The sequence below is a fragment of the Ixodes scapularis genome, unplaced genomic scaffold (genome assembly GCF_016920785.2).
Source record: "Ixodes scapularis isolate PalLabHiFi unplaced genomic scaffold, ASM1692078v2 PGA_scaffold4__175_contigs__length_147842914, whole genome shotgun sequence".
NCBI classification, from domain to species: Eukaryota; Metazoa; Arthropoda; class Arachnida; order Ixodida; family Ixodidae; genus Ixodes; species Ixodes scapularis.
Window position 1 is genome coordinate 3,411,619 of NW_024609879.1, and position 19,781 is coordinate 3,431,399.

The 19,781-nt window shown below is 43.9% G+C and overlaps 1 protein-coding gene, 1 non-coding gene and 1 pseudogene across 2 annotated transcripts in view; 1 reads left to right on the forward strand and 2 right to left on the reverse strand.

Annotated features, from left to right (window-relative positions):
- LOC8052975 (synaptotagmin-5) overlaps positions 1-19,781 on the reverse strand; it is a 141,862-nt gene that overhangs the window by 46,149 nt on the left and 75,932 nt on the right. Inside the window, exon 3 of the mRNA XM_029993553.4 lies at positions 1,798-2,299. Within this exon, the coding sequence (XP_029849413.1) occupies positions 1,798-2,299 (502 nt within the window). The remainder of the gene's footprint in view (positions 1-1,797; positions 2,300-19,781) is intronic.
- Positions 495-576, reverse strand: Trnas-aga. Its single transcript has one exon. It is a non-coding gene; the product is annotated as a tRNA-Ser (tRNA).
- Positions 10,431-19,781, forward strand: part of LOC115331436 — a 114,506-nt pseudogene continuing 105,155 nt past the window's right edge.

The following is a 19,781-nucleotide window of genomic DNA, read 5'->3' on the forward strand; positions in this document are numbered from 1 at the left end:
GTAACGCGACGATTAACAATGGTTGTTTTATCGTCGCAAAGCGTGAAAACTTATTTACTACTAGGATATGCCCCCATCCAATGGGTCATTCATTGACCTCTGCGGACTGCCATATAACGGGAAAACTGTCAAAGTACCGGTAACATTATTTATTCCAACGGTGATCACTGAGAACAGGCGTTCTTTAAATATGGCGGTATAAAAGGCGGAAGAGCGTTCAACGGAGTCAGTGACACAGGGTAGTGAGCGTTCCTCTCGCTGTTTGCAAATTCTCTGTATGTGCTCACTGTGTGATTGGTTCATCTGATACTAGCGCGTGCGTTCGAATCTGAAATGCATGTGTCTATGACGAAGATGTTTGGTGTGCAATAACTGCGCCAGCGAACAAAATGTTTTAGGGGCGAAGCTCCTTAGGGTCTAGCTTTGTCCGTCCGGCGTCCGTGCTCACATCGATTGCCATCCCATCCGTCTTCTTAAAAAAAGAAAAATGTTTGCGCAGTCGACAGGTTTCGAACCTGTGCGGGGAGACCCCAATGGATTTCTAGTCCATCGCCTTAACCACTCGGCCACGACTGCGGGACGAGTAGGGGGCTCTGAGATGTGGTAGTAACTCAAGAGCTGGGGATGTTGTCGAAACGCAACCCGGAACTCAGCACTACCTATGAGCAATACAAAAACATCAGCACAATCAGCACCACCTGTGAACAAAATCAGTATCATCAGCACCACCAGAGCTTCGCCCCAATCAACATCATTCACCACGTGGAGATGCGGTCATTTTTTTTCTTGTCCTCGAATTCGGTTGCTACCGCTACATAACCCAGCTACTGGCAATTACTCTGCTTGGGCCTGCTTAAGTGGCGAGCGATGCAAGTTTATTTCACGTTCCCCGATGTTTTCTTGTTAGCGTGCCTCAGCCAACTAGATGGTAGGTCGGCTGATTTGGCTGTTTCGAAAGTGACTTCTAGTATCGCGATGTGTTTACTACTTTGTGATGTGCGGGGCCAACAAAGGAATTGTGACGCGAGGAATAGCGAAGATAAGACGTGAAGTGCGCGATGTCGCCGGGTTTCGTAAACTCCGCATGACATCGCAGTGGACTCCGTATGTCATCGAAACGTAAATCTTGCCACGTGCGCGAGAAGCTGCCTTCTGCATTAAATATTGTTCATGAAACGCTCATGTTATGTTCTTATTTACATCGTGCCCGGAAAGCATTCTCTTCTTTGAAGGTTTGCGAAACGGCTGATCGCTTTTCTAGCGAGTGCTGTTAAACAGCCACTAGGGTGCCGCCAATGGCGCGAAACATTTGCCTGTCTGAAAACTATACTACCTTTTTCTGGTTGAATAGCGGCAACGCTCCACGTAAAGACCGACAATATGCGTAGCATCCTGGCGTCCTCGCTGAGCCTTATACTAAGCTCGGTTCACTCGATTCAGAGCCGGGATATTGCGATGAAGACGTGGAAGGAACTTTGCTTCCCCGTTTGCAGGGACGAACGTTGCTCCGTTTCTAAAGAAATATAGGGGACAACAGCGTTCTTCTCTTTATGAAGGATTATTCAAAAATGTTCCAAAAGCCGGGCGAATTTATGATTATGCTATTACTTTGTTATGACTGCTATTATGATTGTTATATTAAGTAGGAGTACACCTTTTAATCATGAAGGAATATATAAGCCCCTTTTTCTAAGAGTGTAGCGAGCTCTCACTGGAGGCGTGCGACAACGGAGTCCCTTCCATCCCTGAACGTTTGGCTGTGCAGACTCGTGGAGGGCGCCCTCGGGGCCGGCTCACCTATCGGGCTGGCGGCTCCGGGGTCCGAGTTGGAGGTGTAGGCGGGCGACAGGAGCGGAGACAGCGAGCGGGGCCGCGGAGACGTCGGGGGCGCCGGCGACACGGGCCTCTCGAGCAGGTTGGACGACGACGGGCACTCGGGCGACGGCGTGCGCAGCTTGGGCGACAGCGGGGCCAGCGCGGGCCTCACGGTGTCCTGGCTGTCGGCGCGGCCCGAGATGGACAGCCGGTGCATGAAGGGCATGGCGCGGGCGTCCACGGACTTGGCCCGCGACACGACCGGCGAGCGGCGCCTCATCGAGGGCAGCGAGTAGGACGAGTGCGACGGGGACACCTTCTCGTCGGGCAGGTGCACGTCCGGCAGTGAGAGCCGCACGCACACGCACGGCTCGGCCGAAGTCGTACCCGTCGCAGGCGCCGTGCTCGTGGCCACCGTCGGGGGTGCCGGCCCCGCAGTCACCGACTCGCCTCTCCTGGGCTGCTCGCGGAAGATGGCGAAGTTCTGCGGGGAGAGCGCCATGTGCGCGCTTCAGGGAGAGCCACTGCTACGCTCTGAGTATAGTTCTGAGCACAGTCCAAGTTAAGACCAACGTTCTTAGATTTATCAGTTAACAAGCTCCACGGAAGAGAGACCACTTAAAAAAATGCACTTACACCCTGGAGACGTTCTATAGAAAAGAGTCCCTCGAAGGAACATAGGGTCCCTCTTGAAGATAAACGTTCGGCAGCCTTCTGCATGGTTAGGATTAGGCATGAGGCGAAAATTGGGGACTCTAACCAAAAATTTAATGAACATTTACCCGACGTTCTGGGACCAGTACGGTCTCTTGCTCACGGGTGAGTGACGAAAAGAAAAGAACACGCGTCGCTAAATGCATATACGAATGTAGGGGGCTTTGCTTACGTCACGGAGTCCCGAGACGTAGCTGCTGGGCAGGGAGCCCGAAAAACGCCATGAGCCCCAATACCTTCCTATCATCATCCTAGGAGTCTCTTATAGAACATTCGCCAAGGGACATCCTACAGACATTCTAGGTCGACCGACATGCTAAGGACGTCTTATGAGTAGCCTAGGCCGCAGTTCTGATACCTGATAAAATCCAGTTGAGAGTAGAATAACCGTAGGATGTCACTACAAAGGCAACATGATGTCTGTGTCATGTCTTCTACAGGAGGCTCTTAAGGTCCTAGGACGTCCACAGCCATAGAATGCTGCTACAAAGGTAAGGTAAAAGAACGGTCGTCCTGATCTCCTTAAATGAGCCTAGGACGACCGTAGCTAAAGTCTATAGAGCATGCTGGTAAAACAGAAACAAGGGATTGATCTCAAATCTCCTAGAAGATTATTACACAGCCTATTTCGAAAACAAGTACAAACGTGCAAGCGATTTGTGAAATGCAAAGAGACACTACTAAGTTGTTATACAACTGAGAAGATTGCAAAGCTAACAAGACCTGGGGGAATTCTAAAGCCGACCCAGAAGAGTACCCGTAGAAGAGCGGTCAATCGTCATAAATAAACTCTGTAGAGCGTGTTGGTAAAGGTATTCTCTTGGTTTTTTAGAACTCTAACAGGTGCACATACAACGTGTTTGTAATAGCTTAATGTCAATCCGTTAGCGTTCTAAAAACCAAGAAAATTCAAGACATTGTCACCAAGAAGAGGTTGCACTGAACTTACGATAACATTTTCAGACTTCAAAGATGTAATCCGAGATTAATGTCGACGGGGGCACTTTTTATTTATTGATACTGCTATCTCCTTCAAGAGATATGGTAGGAGGGGGGTGCATAATGTTTTCAAAAAGTTATACACTTCTAGTCATTTCATGCAGACGGGAACAAGATAGTGAATGAAATCATCATACAGTGTCGAATAAAAAATAAAGCAAAACAGAAAAAAACCTACAAGAAATATCATTAATCGCAGAAGTTACAATAACTGCGGAGGTTAGCAATGAGTGATGAATCAGATGAAGCATTTAATACATGACTGGGTAGGGCATTCCAATCATGAATGGTCCTTGGGAAAAATGAGAAGTTAAATACATCGACCCTAAAGCTGTATTCTTGTAATGATCTACAATGAAAATTTCGCATTGACTAATTTTGAAGAGCAGGTGAAATATATGTAGAGGTGTCAATATTAAATTGGTTGTTTTGTAGGTCGAGCGAAAATTTCAATCTTTGAAACATGCGTCTATGGGTTAATGAGCTAATGCTGAAACACATATAATTATGAAACCGGGTATTGTCTCTGAAATTTGTTGTATATGAAAAGCAAACCTTTTATCTCAATGAATTCAAGTAACTTTATGTTAGTTTTAGTGAACGGGTCCCAGATAACGCATGCATACTCTAATATGGGCAAAACAAACGTTTTGTAGGCTGTTAACTTTACATCGGATGAGGTTTGCTTTAAATTTTGCAGGAAAAACTAGAGCTTAAGTAATGCGTTGCGCACAATGCGCCTAACATGGATGGTCCAACGCAGGTCATTTGAGATGATTACTCCGAGGTATTTATAGGAAGTCACTTCGGCTAGAACAGTATAATCAATGAAATAATTGTAGGAAAGAAAACTAGTTTTGCGGGTTATATGCTTTCGAAATGATTTGTTAACATGTAGAGACATCCGCCACCAGTCACACCAATCGTGTATCTTGGATAAGCAGCTGCTGAGTAAAGTCTGGTCACTAACATCATTTCCCTCAGTGAAGATAACAATATCGTCCACAAATAAACGTGCTCGCACAGGAATGTTGGCAGTAATTTTGTTTATAAACACTGAAAAAAAGTAATGGCCCAAGGATTGACCCTTGTGGAACGCCCGATAGCACAGGGACCAGCGAGGATGCACTAGAGCAGGGGTGGCCAAGCTGCGGCTCGCGACCCGCATGCGGCTCTTCGCTTGTTAAAGTGCGGCTCGCGGCCCCCTCCCCTACCGCCCCCCCCCCCCCCCCCTCCCTCCCGGTCACACGAGCGCTTCGCTCAAAAAGAAATGGAACCTGTTTTAAATCAAAAGACAGGTTGCGGTTTGGTAGTTTTCTGCGACTGCTACCTTACGTACAATAGGACTGCTTTTGACTCGGATAGATTGAAAGTAGTTCGAGTTTCATTTATTGCTCTGGGCAAACGTTTGCACCCCACCCCCCCCTTCGCGGCTCTTGCAAGTTGCGTGGTTTTGTTTGTGGCTCTTAGGCCGGGTCAGCCTGGGCACCCCTGCACTGGAGTTTATCTGAACGTACTGTTTTCTTTCTAGGAAGTAATTTTTAACGCAGAAGTAGATGCTATCATTTGCACGATTGATTTAAAAGGCCGTTTACAGTGTGACACTCCGTTAAACGCTTAAGCGAGATCGAGGAAAATTACATCAACCTGTTTAGAACGATTTAATATTTCAGTAAAATCATGACCGGTTTTAAGTGATTGTGTCGTGGTGGAAAGGCCATGACGAAAACCATGTTGATTTACATAAGAAATAAGTTGTGAATCTCTAAATACGCAGTCAAATGTTTAAAAACAACGTGCTCTAAAAGTTTCGAGCAGTAAGAAGACAAAGAAATTGTCCGGAAGTTCCCAGGCAAGAGCTGAGATCCAGATTTGTGAACGAGAACGATCTTGGCAATTTTCCATTCTACAGGAAAAACGGACTCTGACAGTGATTTCTTAAATATTAGATCAAGATATTGTGAGCACCATTCTGCGTAGAGAACGAGGAACATATTTAAAATACAATCGTGACCAGCAGTTGTTTTTTTCGAAAGATTAAGCAACGCTGAAAACAGTCCCTCGGGAGAGATGAAAATATCGGGTAACCCTGATACACTCTAAAAAAAGCCCGTGCCTCTGCTTTCCAGCACAACACTCGGAGAGCCAATCACCGCAACTCACGGAGGCAGATCAGAGAATGACGATGCCCAAACATATGTTTAGACCAAAAAACGCAGACTGAGTTGTGACATTAAGCTATGCAAGCGTGACGTTTTGCATTGCTTATTGTCACAACTCAGACTACGTTTTTTGGTCTAAACATATGTTTCGGCATCGTCATTTGCTGAGCTGCCTCCGTAAGTTGCGCTGATTGGCTCTCCGAGTGTTGTGCGGGAAAGCGGACACACTGGCTTTTTTAGAGTGTAGGTTAGGTGGCAGGTTTAAACGAGGAATGATGCCGTTATCTACGGAGAAAACAAAAGAAAAATAATCATTGAAACCTCCAGCGATGGCACAGTCATCCCTAAATAATCTGTCTGAAACCATAAGTTTGGAAATACCTTTTCGAGCCGGGGACAAAGACCTCCAAAACTTATTGGGTGATTCCCTAAGGAACGTGTGCAAAGTGATATTGTTGAACTTATGATAGCAAGACGAATCATAGCTTTCAGTCTTGTGCGCATTTCATTGATATTTAAACGTCTTTTGCCCTTCCTGGCACATTGAGTTTTCGTTTTAGATGCAGGATGTCGCGAGTTATCCACGGAATTATGTTTTCTCGTAACTTTGATACTCGTTGGAACAAACCTTCGGAAACATTCAAGCACGGTTTCTTTAAAAAAATTCCAAAGGTTACCAATAGAAGGACCGTCAGAGCACATGTTTGAAAAAGAATCGAAAGACATCTTAAGCACGTCAACTAGTGACTCGTCTTCTGCTTTAGAAAAATTAAACACATGCCTAGAAATCTGCTTTTTATGTGATGGAGGTCGAAGTGTCGAAGTTGAAAACTCAACGAGTACCATTTGATGATCAGAGATCCCATCCACCACTTGGCAGTCGTACGTACGCTCCGCAAGTGGTTCCGATAAAAACACGAGGTCTGGTATAGGTTGAGAAGACGAGGTGATTCGTGTTGGACTACAAACAATTTGAAGTAGATTGTTATTATAAACCAGGTCAACTAGCAAAGATGAATTGGGGCAATCACTGCCACTAAACATATAATCCCAATCAATTAATGGTAAGTTAAAATCACCAGCCATAACAAGAACCGGGTATGTTAGTTTAATCTTAAAAACAAAATCAGCAAGATCAAGAACGGATGAGGAAGCATTTGGCGGACAATGGACTACGCCGAGGATGATTGACGGAGTAAACCCGGTAAGCTTTAGTCATAAACACTCAATATCAGGAACGTCATCGATTACAGCAAAATCCAAATGATTTTTCAGGATACCGGCAAAGGCCTTACCACGTGATTCGCGATCGTTCCGAACACTGCTATAGGATGGGGAATAATCTCTTAATCGTGAGCAGACAATTGACAACAACCACACAAAAACGAGAAGGAAGGACTCCGTGAAGATCGTACACGAAGTGACACAAGCTGTCATTTGCCGAACCGAACACTAAACACATCGCAAGAATATCTTGGGCTTCTGTAACAAAATCATTCATTGTCGATATACGCGCAGGACGTTTCGAACCCTGATAGCTTTGATACACTTCGAAGTTCGAATAAGTAATCGCGCCCACAGGCTGCAGCATACACGAAACTAGGTCAGCAAGCGGGCATTCCGGGATAGGGCATCCGTTAGTCTTTTACCACGTGACCACGCCCCTGCCGTTACCCGCGCAGAGAGCTATGTCAAGTGGTAAAAAGCAGACGGCTGATTGGTCCGGCGAGCCCTCACCTTCTACCAGGTGTTCAGCTTAGAAAAAGGAAGAGGGAAAAGTAGAAAATCAGGGGCTGATTCAAAGTAAGGGGGGGGGGGGGGGGGGGGTACGCTCACAAAAGCTCATCTTCAACGGGCATCTCAACAATGAACACCATGAGAGGATTTGTCACGTATATCCTCTTGTAAGTTCTTCCCAATGTTGGTAGTGCAGTGAAAGGTAGAAGAGGTACAATGACTTGCAGCTCGTTACATAGTAAGTAGACACAAACGAACTGACTCTGTTAGTGCTATGCTGTAACAACTTGTGCTTTCATTGCTTTCTGATCGGTGTAGGAGTGCTAGATTAAAGTATATTTTCATGCTGTACCACGGTTTTTCTAACATTGATTGTACCCAGTATTTAAAGCCTCGATTGACTGGTTCATTAAGAAATACCCACGGCAAAATGATCTAACCATTTTAAAGCAGAACTAACGTATTTCATTGTTTACTTTTTCCTAAAACGATAGAAGAGTGGAACCTTCTCTCACGGGACATTGTAAATTCGGCTTCCCTTGTAGAATTCATGAACAGTCTGGGGCACTTGAACAATTAGTTATTTTTAATATTAGCACTGAATGACACTTGTTAGGAACTTGTGTGCTGGGATTTTGCACTTGCGCATCTTTTCATTGCTAACTGCTACAATTGATTTGTACGATTTGCAGTGCTTTTTTTTTCAGTGATTGTGGAACCACGCGAGTGATTTGTTTTGTTTTGTAATTGAACCACTGATGTTTGATTTTTCGCGTATTTTTGTATTCTCTCTCCCGTAATGACCCCAAGAGGGGTTGACAGTATTTTTAAATAAATAAATGGTGTGTGCGGATCCCGCCTTCAGGCAGATGCCGTGCTCTGCCCTTTCCCCAGCTTTGAGACCGTAGTCACGTGACCCTAACCCGAGACACGCTCGGCCGAAAGCACCGATAGCGTCTACTCTGCGGTCGATACTGAGCGAACAGGACAGCAGCATGAAGGCTACTTTCTGAAGTTCCAAAGATACTGCCCAGCTCAAAAGTGACCCCAAAACGGAAAGTATGAAGACCTTATCTTTTACGCCGTATAACCCATATCATTAATTGAATGCAGAATTAACCGCGGCTTCTTTCTGCGCAGTTGTCCACAAAGAAATTTATATACCGTAAAATACAGCGGAATAACCCGCTTCGGTAAATTATACGTTAAGCGTCCGATTTGGTCGGACAAGCGCCCACGTTTAGATTAATCGAGTTTTCAGCAAAAGCGGAGTGGGCGCTTCCCCGGTTTATGTATGTATGTATATATATATAGATACATACATACATGCATAATTTCTTATTATATACATATAACAAAAAATTTGAAATTATATGTACACTTAAATTCACATTATTTAACTTCACTTTGGGAATCCTAGCACCCTTGTGGCACTTCTCGTTGTATGGTGTAAAAAGAATGGTACAATTTTTGCAACATGTACACGCCCCCCCCCCCCCAAAAAAAAAAAAAAAAAAAAAAAAAACGTTATTTGCGAATTTTACGGCGCTGCTTATTTCTGGACAATCTTTTTTTTATTTCTTTTTATTCTTAAGTATAGTTTATATCGCTGTCATCAATAAAAAAACATCTGCGCACCACGGTGACAACACATGTGTGTTGTGACCGTGGCTGTGGACTCAAAGAAGATTAAACGACTTTAATGTCACTAAAAACGAAACAATAAAACAACACCGTTTCCTGGTTTGTAGAATTCACAAAAAAGAAGAAAAAAAAAGAAGAAACAAAAAGATGAAAGGGTAATATCACAGTTGTACGGTGGCGTGTACCCAACGATCAAGTAAGGATATTTTGTTTCGGGTATCTCTAAGAAAAACTTGTTTAATAAAAAAAGAAAACAAAGAAGGTATGTTTCTCGGTTAACGACAATTTTCCTGTTCACGTTCAACAAGGAAGTGCCTGTTTATTATCTGTATAACCAAATATCCGCCATTTTCTTGTTCCATTCACCCCTAACGTTTTTGCTGGTTATATATCCAACAACCTCCATCCTCTTGCTTACTAACTTCTCAACCAAGGCAAGACATCTGTTCAGAGCTAATGGAAGATTGATATAAAAATATATTCTATAATTTATTATCTGTATAATTACCGTGGCTTCGTATGTTCCTGTACTACCGTTTGACGATATTTGCCGGCTATATGTTTATATATTATATTCACAAACATTAATTGTATTCGTTCTTTAATTATCTGAATTACTATTTTTATAGCTTTGCTATTCTAACAGCGTCAAACTCCGGCTACCACAACGAAGCTTTGAGCTTTCACCAGGGCAGAGAGCCGTTCAATATATCTCAAGAAGCGCGCAATGCACTGTGATATAGGCATTCGTGAGTGCCTCAATTAAAAGGGTGTTCACAGCGACGGACGACATCTTCACTTGGAAACGAGGCAAGACGTCCGACAAGACTTTCGAGAGCCAGCTGTTGCTCAAGGTTACAAAAGTGTGACTGGTGGCAGTAAGAAACGCTTCGATAACACTTGTGTTTTGTGTCTTACCCTATAGGACCATAAGGTAGAAAGTAACGCCGTAAAAGTAATGAATTACCTTTTGTTGTAACGGTCATTCACTTTTATGAAAGGGCAATAGTAACTCGAATTAGTTACAATTTAGCCTCCTGTAATTGTAAATGAAGTACCTTACTTTTTTAGTAACGTGTACAAGTCTGCTAACATCTATGTGACTTTAGCTCGCAGGATAGAAAGTAGGATGTCCCTAGACTCGCCCAGAGCTAGGATGCCATTTGACTCGCCCAATGCTAGGATGTCCATAGAAGCGTCTAACTCTAGGATGCCCCTAGCGGTGCATTAGAAAGGAACAAGAAACGCGTCCGAAGTTAGGAGGTCTATTGGGGAGGAGATCGAAGAGTGGCGCGCCCTATCGGCAACCTCTGGAACTAACGCGGTGTGACAAACAAACCCTCCGACCATAGTCATTAGAGCATTCGCTGCCAAGGAAGAAGATGACGCAAAGCTCGTGAAAGGTATGCAAGACTATTCTTTTCTTTTGCACGCATCTAGATAGTACCAATCTAGTCCTCTCATGCGTTCAACGTCACCGAAGCCTTCTTGAACGGCAAAACAAGCACATCTGTTGTCACGCGCGGGCGTGCCGGGCCAACCGCGTCGTGTCGGCCGCGTGCACTGGATCGTGCGTGGCCGGCGCTGCGTCGTTGTGTTTCTGAATGATTCATAAAACACGCATTTAACTTTGCAGTTACCCTGTCTCTCGCGACAATCATGAACCACATCGGCCAGAGCAAGCTTTGCCTCATTGAAGGAGAGGACGTACTCAATTGCGATGATGTCATCGAGCGCAGCATTGCCCCACGGAGCCAACGATTGAAGCTTTCTGCCGACAGGAGACTGATGAAAACTTATACCCGGTTCAAAAGAATGCTTCGAGCACTGCGGTACGCAGAACGTGCGCACTAACAAATATGCAGCGAGCGCGGAAATGATGCGGCGATACTCTAGGCGAGTGTTAGCGTCGGCGTTGTTTGCCAAACAGCGATTGCTTGTGGTGATGTTGATGATAATGAAACGGCGCCCGCTACACTCTTAAGAAAAAACAAAAAAACACTAGTGCCATTACCTGTTAAAAACTAGTAGTGTTTACTAGGTAAAAGCTAGTGATTGCTTGTCACATATGTTACTAGAGTAACCGCAGTAAGTAACGGTCAAGCCTTTAAGGGTTACTAGGTCAAGCAGATAGTAACAGGCACTAAATCCCACAAGGCCCAGGTGGCAGTAGTCAACGTAAAATTCAAAATTGGCAAAAAATATCGCTGGGACGGATTTTGGTAACTTGCTGCTTACGTGAACATTTGCACACGCATTATACATTTAACTCAGACAAAGAATTAGAGCACAGATGACACACACACAACATACACGCGACGACATGGTAACCCAATCGCTGCCCCGATGTCTACCCATGCGTTTTAATCCGAAAGCTTTAACTGTTCCATGGAGCAGAGACGGCGGCGACTGTAACCGCGAAAAACGTCTTAGAAGCCAACCGCGTCTGTGACCGCGCAAGACCGCCCTACATGTGCAAGACATCTGCCAGCGAAACGGCTCCTGGATAGTCACTGGCTGGAGCGTCATGGTTCCAAGGAACGCCACCCCACAGTGAAGCCCTCTTCCTGACGCTGCGGCCCGCACGCCGGTGAGCGCGCTCCGCCACCGCTCTCGTGTCAGTCGTAGTTGGTCGTAGCCAGGGACGGGAAGTGGCTCGTGCTCCTCTCGGCGCCGAGGAACATTGCGGCGCCTGAGGCATCTATATCGTCGACGGCCGCAGCCTCGGCAGTAGCGAAACGTGGCCGTAGTGGAAGAACGACATTCATGCTTTCGCATTCACAATTCATAAGAAGTGCTTTTAGAGCGCAGCTCTTAGGCGCCCGTTTCAGGGTTGAGTGGCGTCGCCGTCGGCGTAACCGCGCGCGTTGCATTATGGGACGTTACAGTTCACATAAGTAGCGGGAAAACCGCGTGCGTGATACGCGCGCGGTTTTCTGGTTAATATTAGAGGAAAAAAGTTTCCCGCTATACTTAGCGGGTTAAGCTTCCCCGATGAAATTAGCGGTAAAATTGGCGTCAACCTCCCCTCTTCCTCCTCAAGAGTGGCGCTCTTATTCCGCATTACAGGGATTTGTAAACGTCTTTAATTCTATTATACTGATCATTTGAAAGAGGTCGGTTGGTCAGTGATCACGTCGTTCGTGAACGATGTTATAAACATGGTGCTGTTTTCACGCCAATATTGTTCGCTAATACTGTTGCTAATCATTCCAAGGAATGTATCTCTTACTAGGAAGTAACGGTACACACAGTGATTATATGTGACAGTCTATAAAACAGCGTCCCCATAGGCTCCAAGCAGCCATGTTTGCGCTTTCCCACATTGCAGCTGCAGTTACTACCTGTCGCGGGTTGTAGTAAATAGCTACTAAAAAGGTCGTAACAGTGAGAATAGGGAAGTAACTGCTGCACTTACTAACTTTTACTGTACCCATCGCACGTTTGCGGTAGTAAATTGTAAAATTAGTAACGGCAGGAAAAGGTAGTAACTGGTGCAGTTACTGAGTAGCTTTTTTTTTCTCGGAGTGTAGAGATCGTTTTCCTCGCCAATAAAACGTTGAGGTGCTATGCTATGGACCTGCTCATTGACGGCAATACAGGAGTGTTGTGTTGTCTGCGCGTTCACACTTATGTTAGCAAGTGCAGAATGCTCGCGTTGAATGCAGAGCTTCTAGTTTCAGCTCAAGGGAGAACGTTGTCGATTTTTGCCGGAACTGCGCTTTCTCGGCCGTAGAAGGATTAGTGATTTGTCCAAATGTTGTGACTGTGCACCTTCCACCTTGCTTTGGTGCGTGTGCGACAAGGCATCATCAAAGGCAGAGAGCTCGCGTTCGAGGTGGAGCATATTTTCTGCTTCATAATCTTCGGTGGCATTTTAGAAGTGAAGTCTGCGCGTGTACAACTTTGGTGGGCGCTCAAGATATGCAAGCGCACGTGCGCCCAAAGCGTTTCATAGAAATTAGACAACGCTGTTAAAGCTTCTGGCGCAATCGCGTGGCTTCATCTGTGGTTTAGTTAGCGCGAGAATGCTTCCAAAAGATCTGCGAGATCAAACCCTGTGATAGCGCGAGCAGCTTTTACAACTTTGTACACTAAAGGCTCCATAGAGTCCGACGTGACGTAGTCAATGGCGTACCCGCGTCATGGTTACATCACGTTGGCGAAGAGCCAATATTTCTCTGTCCAGCGCCTCAAAAAAAAAAAAAAAAAGAATAGGTCGTTAGTTGTTTATACAGTAGGAGGTTAGTCTGCCAGAACATGGCGACATTGTTACCTAGTGTAGATGAGCAATTTTGCCAGTGCAGTACGACCGCGAACCTGGGGTCTTTAAAGTGCACCGCGCAGTAGTGATACGCGACCGCACGCCGGTACGATGCTCATCTAGATCGACACGGGCAGGGGTGGGGATTCAGCCCAGGATCCCTGGGTTCTGCAACGCGAGCTCTCGCTCCACATGCTCCGAGCCGGTGTGCGCTAGCCCATCTCGGCCACCAATCCCTCTCCTTCCTGTTTCCTTCTCGCCGACAGGTATCTGGACGAAGGAGGGACTCCTTTCGTTGCTGCATCTTAGGGAACCCCCCCCCCCCCCCCCGGTAAACATAGGCAATAAATTTAATTAAACGTTTAATTAAATTGTTGTTCTTCTTATGCCTAGCCATTTTCGTTATTCCTTTTATTATGCCTTCACCCGGCTTCTGGAGAATATTTGCATTTTTCAAGCTGTGCTGTGTATGATAATTTTTACGTTCATTCTAAGCACTTAGTGCGAACTATAGTCCAAGAAACACGGTATTCGCATAAAATACCCAATGAAAACTCTATTCTTGCTCAATATTGTGATAATATCAATAAGATTGGCCAGCAATTGATACCAGTGTGGAACAAATAAACAAGTTGTTTCGACATTTTGTGTGTTGTTTCGACACGTTTCGACAAAACAAAGTTTTCTATAGCTGTCATTTGTTAGCTTCACTATCTGATAGATACGAGAATTATTTGGTATCAGCTGTCGAGTGTGCGCTCCTCAACAGAAATCAAGCGTTCGCGCTCGCGACATACGCGATCGCAATTGCTTCGCCTAAAAAATATCATACATTGAAGATGGTTGAAAAAACCCCGAGACTGCGGGTAAACGACACAACACTAAAAAGTCTCTAGAGACTTTTTAGTGTTGTGTCGTTTACCCGCAGTCTCGGGGTTTTTTCAACCATGTGCAATGTACACCAGCTCGTTTGCGCCCTTACTTTTTGTTCATTAATACATTGAAGGATCGCTCGAAAACTGGTTAGAAGAGTTCTTAAAAATATTTCGAGCAGAAAGTGTACATTTTTTTTTTAGAAAAGTGAGTAGGGTTTTAGGCTTGCAAAACAAGGGCAGACTAATTTCACAGTGCTCATACTCCCTCTCACGGGTCTCTACATTGTAAAGAACGGTAAAATATAAATAAGGGAATCACATAAAACACGGCCTCAACCAGCATGTTCTCCATTCCAAGTACAAAGAATGGCACAGGCGTGTGATCCTCTCTTATATTGAATCATTTCGTTTGTACGGAAACTTGCGCATTGCAGTCGTCACTTTTTAAGTCCGTGAACTCAGGTCCGTGCTCAATCTGACGGAGGCTTATCATGCAGAAGGCGCCCACTACCCGAGCTTTCGGTTGCACGTTAAAATATCTCAACGTAGTCGACAGTCATCGCTAGTCTTATGCTGGGGCGTGCCAGATGCGCTTCGTTGGTTTGGCACGTGAAAACCCTAAACTTCAATTTGACAGCTGTGCTTTGCATGTGCTTACTATCCTCTACACTTGGCTAAGAGTTCAGGGGGAACTCCTCTCCTTTTTTCCACTTTAGCGGAGCTGACGCTGGACAAGAGACGACCTCCTCCCCAGCGTGCGCTCCGCTGCTAAAGTGGAAAGAGGTGGGAAGAGTTTCCTCTCAACTCTTGAGCTGTCCACGCCATCCATGCAAGTACCATAATCCCTTCCAAAAAGAACCCCTTTGAGATGTTGTCATAGGACAAGATTTATTTGTCATGATTCGTTTTTCGCGAAAAAACATGACGGGACCACGCACTTGTTTATAAATTTGCTCGCTTCCAATTTTTGAGGTTATTTGTGCTGTCTTCCACTTTCTATAACTAACGATTGGCCACCTATATAGACGCTATACACACGCGCAAGAATACAGCCGCCATTGCTGACCTTCTCTTTTTTTACCGAGATACCGAGCCACTGAGATTGGTGTGGACGAGCCTCCACAAAAGGCCAATGCTGGGGAGCAAGGCAGAATAAAATCTAAGATGTCAATAACCTGGCCTGCTATGGTATAATGAAGTGAAGTAAATGTAATAAGGGGGAACAAAAACTGAAGGTCAGTTATGGCGGCGCCCATGTACAGCTGCTGCAAAGCGTCTATAAGTTTTTGTAGCGTGAGCTACACTGGCCGAGGTTGAGCAGTTTCGCGTGGCTCCCAAAGAGCCGTGCTGCGCATGCGCGAGGAGCAGTGACGTCACACGGCGCACAGCTGGCGCGCCGGAGCCGCCGCCGCTGCGCCCGCCTCGCCGGTCTGCGCATGACGTCAGAGCCGCGGCAAACGCACTGGCGCCGCTGCGTGCCCAGCTGTGCGCCTCCGGTGCGCAGTAGCCAAGTTTGACGCTGCACCAGAGCCGCTCGCCTCTCATTTTGTGCGTATAAGCTCACGCTACTAATATCCTGTCATAGCCGAGCTAAGTCAGCACGATTTTTTATAGATCGCATTTTTTTTTGTTGCATAGTCTAGTCGGAAAAAAGAGAAATAATTAAATACCGTAAAATACGTAAATTTCACTTACAAAAGAAATATTAAAAAATACTCAAAAAATGTTTAAGGGAGCACACCCCCTAAAAGGGTCAACTTTTGAACCCTTGGCTTTACATTAATAAAATTTACAGGGTAGGCTGGTGGTCATGCTAGAGGGTGCATAACAAAATTTCATGTCTGTCAGTTAGGTGGGAAGGAAATTAGGGCAGCTTTTATCAGCAATACGCCTACATTGTTTAGTTAATCTATCGTCGGAAAACTATCACGATATTCAAGATTTTTATTCGCTAGATATCTAGCAGAATGCCTAGGAGATGCGGCTATGGAAAGCTTTTTGTAAAAAGTCATTTATTTCCATCGATTTTCTCTGCTGCAAAATTGGTCAACTTTTTGGTCTTCTGTGTCTTTGACAAAATGTCACCATTTTTTATAAAATAGATCTGTAAAGTGACAAAAACATTCCATAGCCGCATTTCCTATTAAATTTCGGTCAGGAAAAGTGAAGAACGAGCCTTCCCTGTATTGCCATGATCAAACGATAGGTTGACTAAGATGGAATTTATACCAAAAAAGTGGAACGGAGAAAAACGTGTTCAAAGTGCTCCAAACCCTATCTTTTCTTTAGCTTCGGTGGACAGAAAATAGTTTATAAAAAATTAACTATGCAGTGTAAACTAGAGATATTTTTTGAAAATACTCGCTATATGTTGGTGGATGTTAATATGTAATTTTTCAAAATCAACGTCTTTTGCAGAAATATTTGTTTCTGGGTAGTGTAATGTAATGTAATGTAATTGGGCTTTTGCGATTCAATCCAGATAATTTTCCAATAAAACTGAGGATTCATTGCACGACATCTTAGCTAAAACAAGCTAACGGTGGGCTAATTTAAAGAATAAAGCGGCGTTTTCTCTTGGCCCTAGTTAACTAATTCAATATATGTGATGACGTTTCCAACCTACAAACGAATGCGTGCGGTTGAGAAATATATATATCTGATTTTATACAATCGCTATTGAATGCGTACGGCTCATCCTATTTCTTTCACTGGAAAGGCCTGTGACATGCGTGATTATTTTTTCTTACGTCTTTTTTTTTTTTTTAGAAGTTCAATAAATGTAAAGAGTTACCGATTCCTAACGTGTTTTATCGCTGCCATGTCCGAAATTTTCTTTCGACCCATGGAAGGCGAACATATCGCGCGAACTTAGAGTTTAATTGTCCGTTATGTTTGCCACAGGTCGTAACGTTTGCTGTGTGTAAACCACCTACCCGATCAGAATCGTTAAGAAAAACACCGCCTTTGCGGTTTCAGCAGGTAATCACCTTCTCTTATGTTATTGCTCTTTTTTTCGGAAGCTATAACACCTTTTTATAAATTTTTACACAAAAAGAATTGTGTTTCGCAATTTTTTTTAGTTCGCGGCCTAGGAGGTATAATCGAGCCGGGAATCCTGCTGAAACGCCTTTCGTTTTGGGGACGAAGTTATCCAATGCAGCAATGTTCCTAATCAGTGTTAATTTGTAGCCAAGTTGCCAGTTGGAGACTGACGCTTGAAAGGGAAATTAACTTGTTGTCCCTATTAATTTGGCTGATTTTCAATTGTCAAAAAGGCCGGTATTCGTTTGTTCTGCCACAGTCGTATGTCACTGAGGAAATAAATAAAAATTATCCATACAATGTATGTGTTTGTTCTTCTTAGGGTAATGCAAACATAAATGAATTCACTTTTATTATATTTGACATCAATTGTACTAAAACCAAATACATACGATAAATAAATATTCGTCATTATCCATATGAGCTATGAATAAAGACTAAGTGCGCCAGTCAGATGGCTCATTCCTTCGACTAAAAGTTTTTTTTTTTCTGCACCACAGTCTCAGGTTTAAAACACATAATATAAACAAAAACTTTTTTTGGCCAAAAATTGCCAATAGCTTTCGAAAATGGTGACAGTTACTGGCGCAGTTAGAGTTTATCCTGCTCAACATACTTAGAAACGCTGGGCTCATAATAAATCAGATTATTAGAAAACCTGCGTTACTAATGCATACCAAGATTAGAAAAATTGTTATATTTGGTTGCCAATGTTGAGGAACGCTGGTATGTAACTGGATAACTCCATTGGAGAAATTGGTTTGTGATTAGTCTACAATGTTGGAAAAGCCAAAATATAATTCGTTAACAATACTGGAATGAAATAGCATATCATATTGGATACCAATATCGAAAATCGTGGCATAATGTTGGACACAAATATCAGGATTTCTGACATAATATTGGACCCCATTATCAGGAATCGTGGCATAATATTGGATACCAGTATCGGAAATCCCGGCTTATTCGATACCAATATCTGAAATATTGATTAGAAACAAATATTCTAAATTCTGGAGTATTTTTGGAATACAATACAGGAAGTATGGAGTAATATTGGTTAAAATGTTGGTGATTAATTGGATAAATTGGTATGCCAATATTCGAATAATAATCGAAGTAACCTCCGGATCGTCGCTGGCCCAATATAGGAACTTTCATTGGCCCAACGTCGGAGTGGGTTGCGGTTCAATATTGGGTGCTTTATCGGAATCCAATCAACTCAATATTCTGCCAACATTGGGCCAACACTGGTGTGGTGCTCGAGGTGTTTGAAATATATTGTAGAAGTTTGTTCGAATCCGCAGCAGTGCATGTAAAGTAGATGTACTCACAAGCATCCTTGCGGCAGAGTACTCCCACATCGTTGTGCTTTTTTCTACTTAGACGGTTGCGTCAGGTGCAACGTAGTCACCGAGAGCTATTCCGTTTCTGCAGCTGGTTAACTCTTGGAACAGCTTTCCTGTGTTAATTATTCATCGCGTGGCCAGTCCGGAAGGCTAAATAAAGAACGCACATCTGTTTTGGAAGACCGCCCATCGTATCGGTTGAAAATAAATTCCAGCGCTTTTTTTATTGATGATTTAAATGCGTTAATAAGGAAAAAAGTAACTGTTCCGCTAGTTGGATACACATGACAAACATCCAAAACGGCAAAGGTTTGCGGTTTAACAATGCAATACAATATAAACTTTATTCTCACCACAGATACATGTTGTGTGATATGAGAGAGCTGCAGAAATGCAGCTCGACGAGCTCGGGAGCCACTACTCAGCAGCTACGACGGAGTTGAAAAATACATAAATAAAATTCGTTTAGAAGTAAACGGTACAAATATAGTGCGTATATAAGCGATACATTCCTAAATATTACAATACAAATTGAGTATACTGCTGTGTGACATTTTCACTACATCTATATTTCGATCACAATAGTCATTCAACAAAAAAGGCCAAGCATAACCTATTGTTTGTTTTCCATATATTCTCCTGCATTTCGGAATTTGCCAAAGGCTGGGCTGGTGATGTTTAGACGGGTTAGAATTTTTTTTTTAATTCAGATAGCTGGAGAATCGTACTAGAACGCCTATATGACGTTTTTTTTTTTTTTTTAAGCTACCAGAATGTTTGCGGCCTTGGAACGAAGTCCTCCGAGTTTATGTCGGAAATTGTGGGCAATCCATACTCCATTGTTTGCCTTACTGAAACTTGGCTAGAGGACCGTATCACTATACTCGGCGACAACTTTTCTTGGCAATGCAGAGGAAGTTGACAATAGAACTACGCACAGCCTTATCCAGCGCTCAAAATTGGATAGAAAACACGTGCCTGTACCCTCCACTGCATTGCCAAGAAAATTTATCGCCGAGTATAGCTCTCAATATTTTCCTCTGTCATATACAATATTTCGGAAACGTATAATTATGCCATTACGGGACAGAGATATGAAAGAGGTGTTTTAACCGCTGTGGACGCGTCTCTGTGTGCATATAGGAGATATGACCTGGAGACTTACCCGGAATGTGTA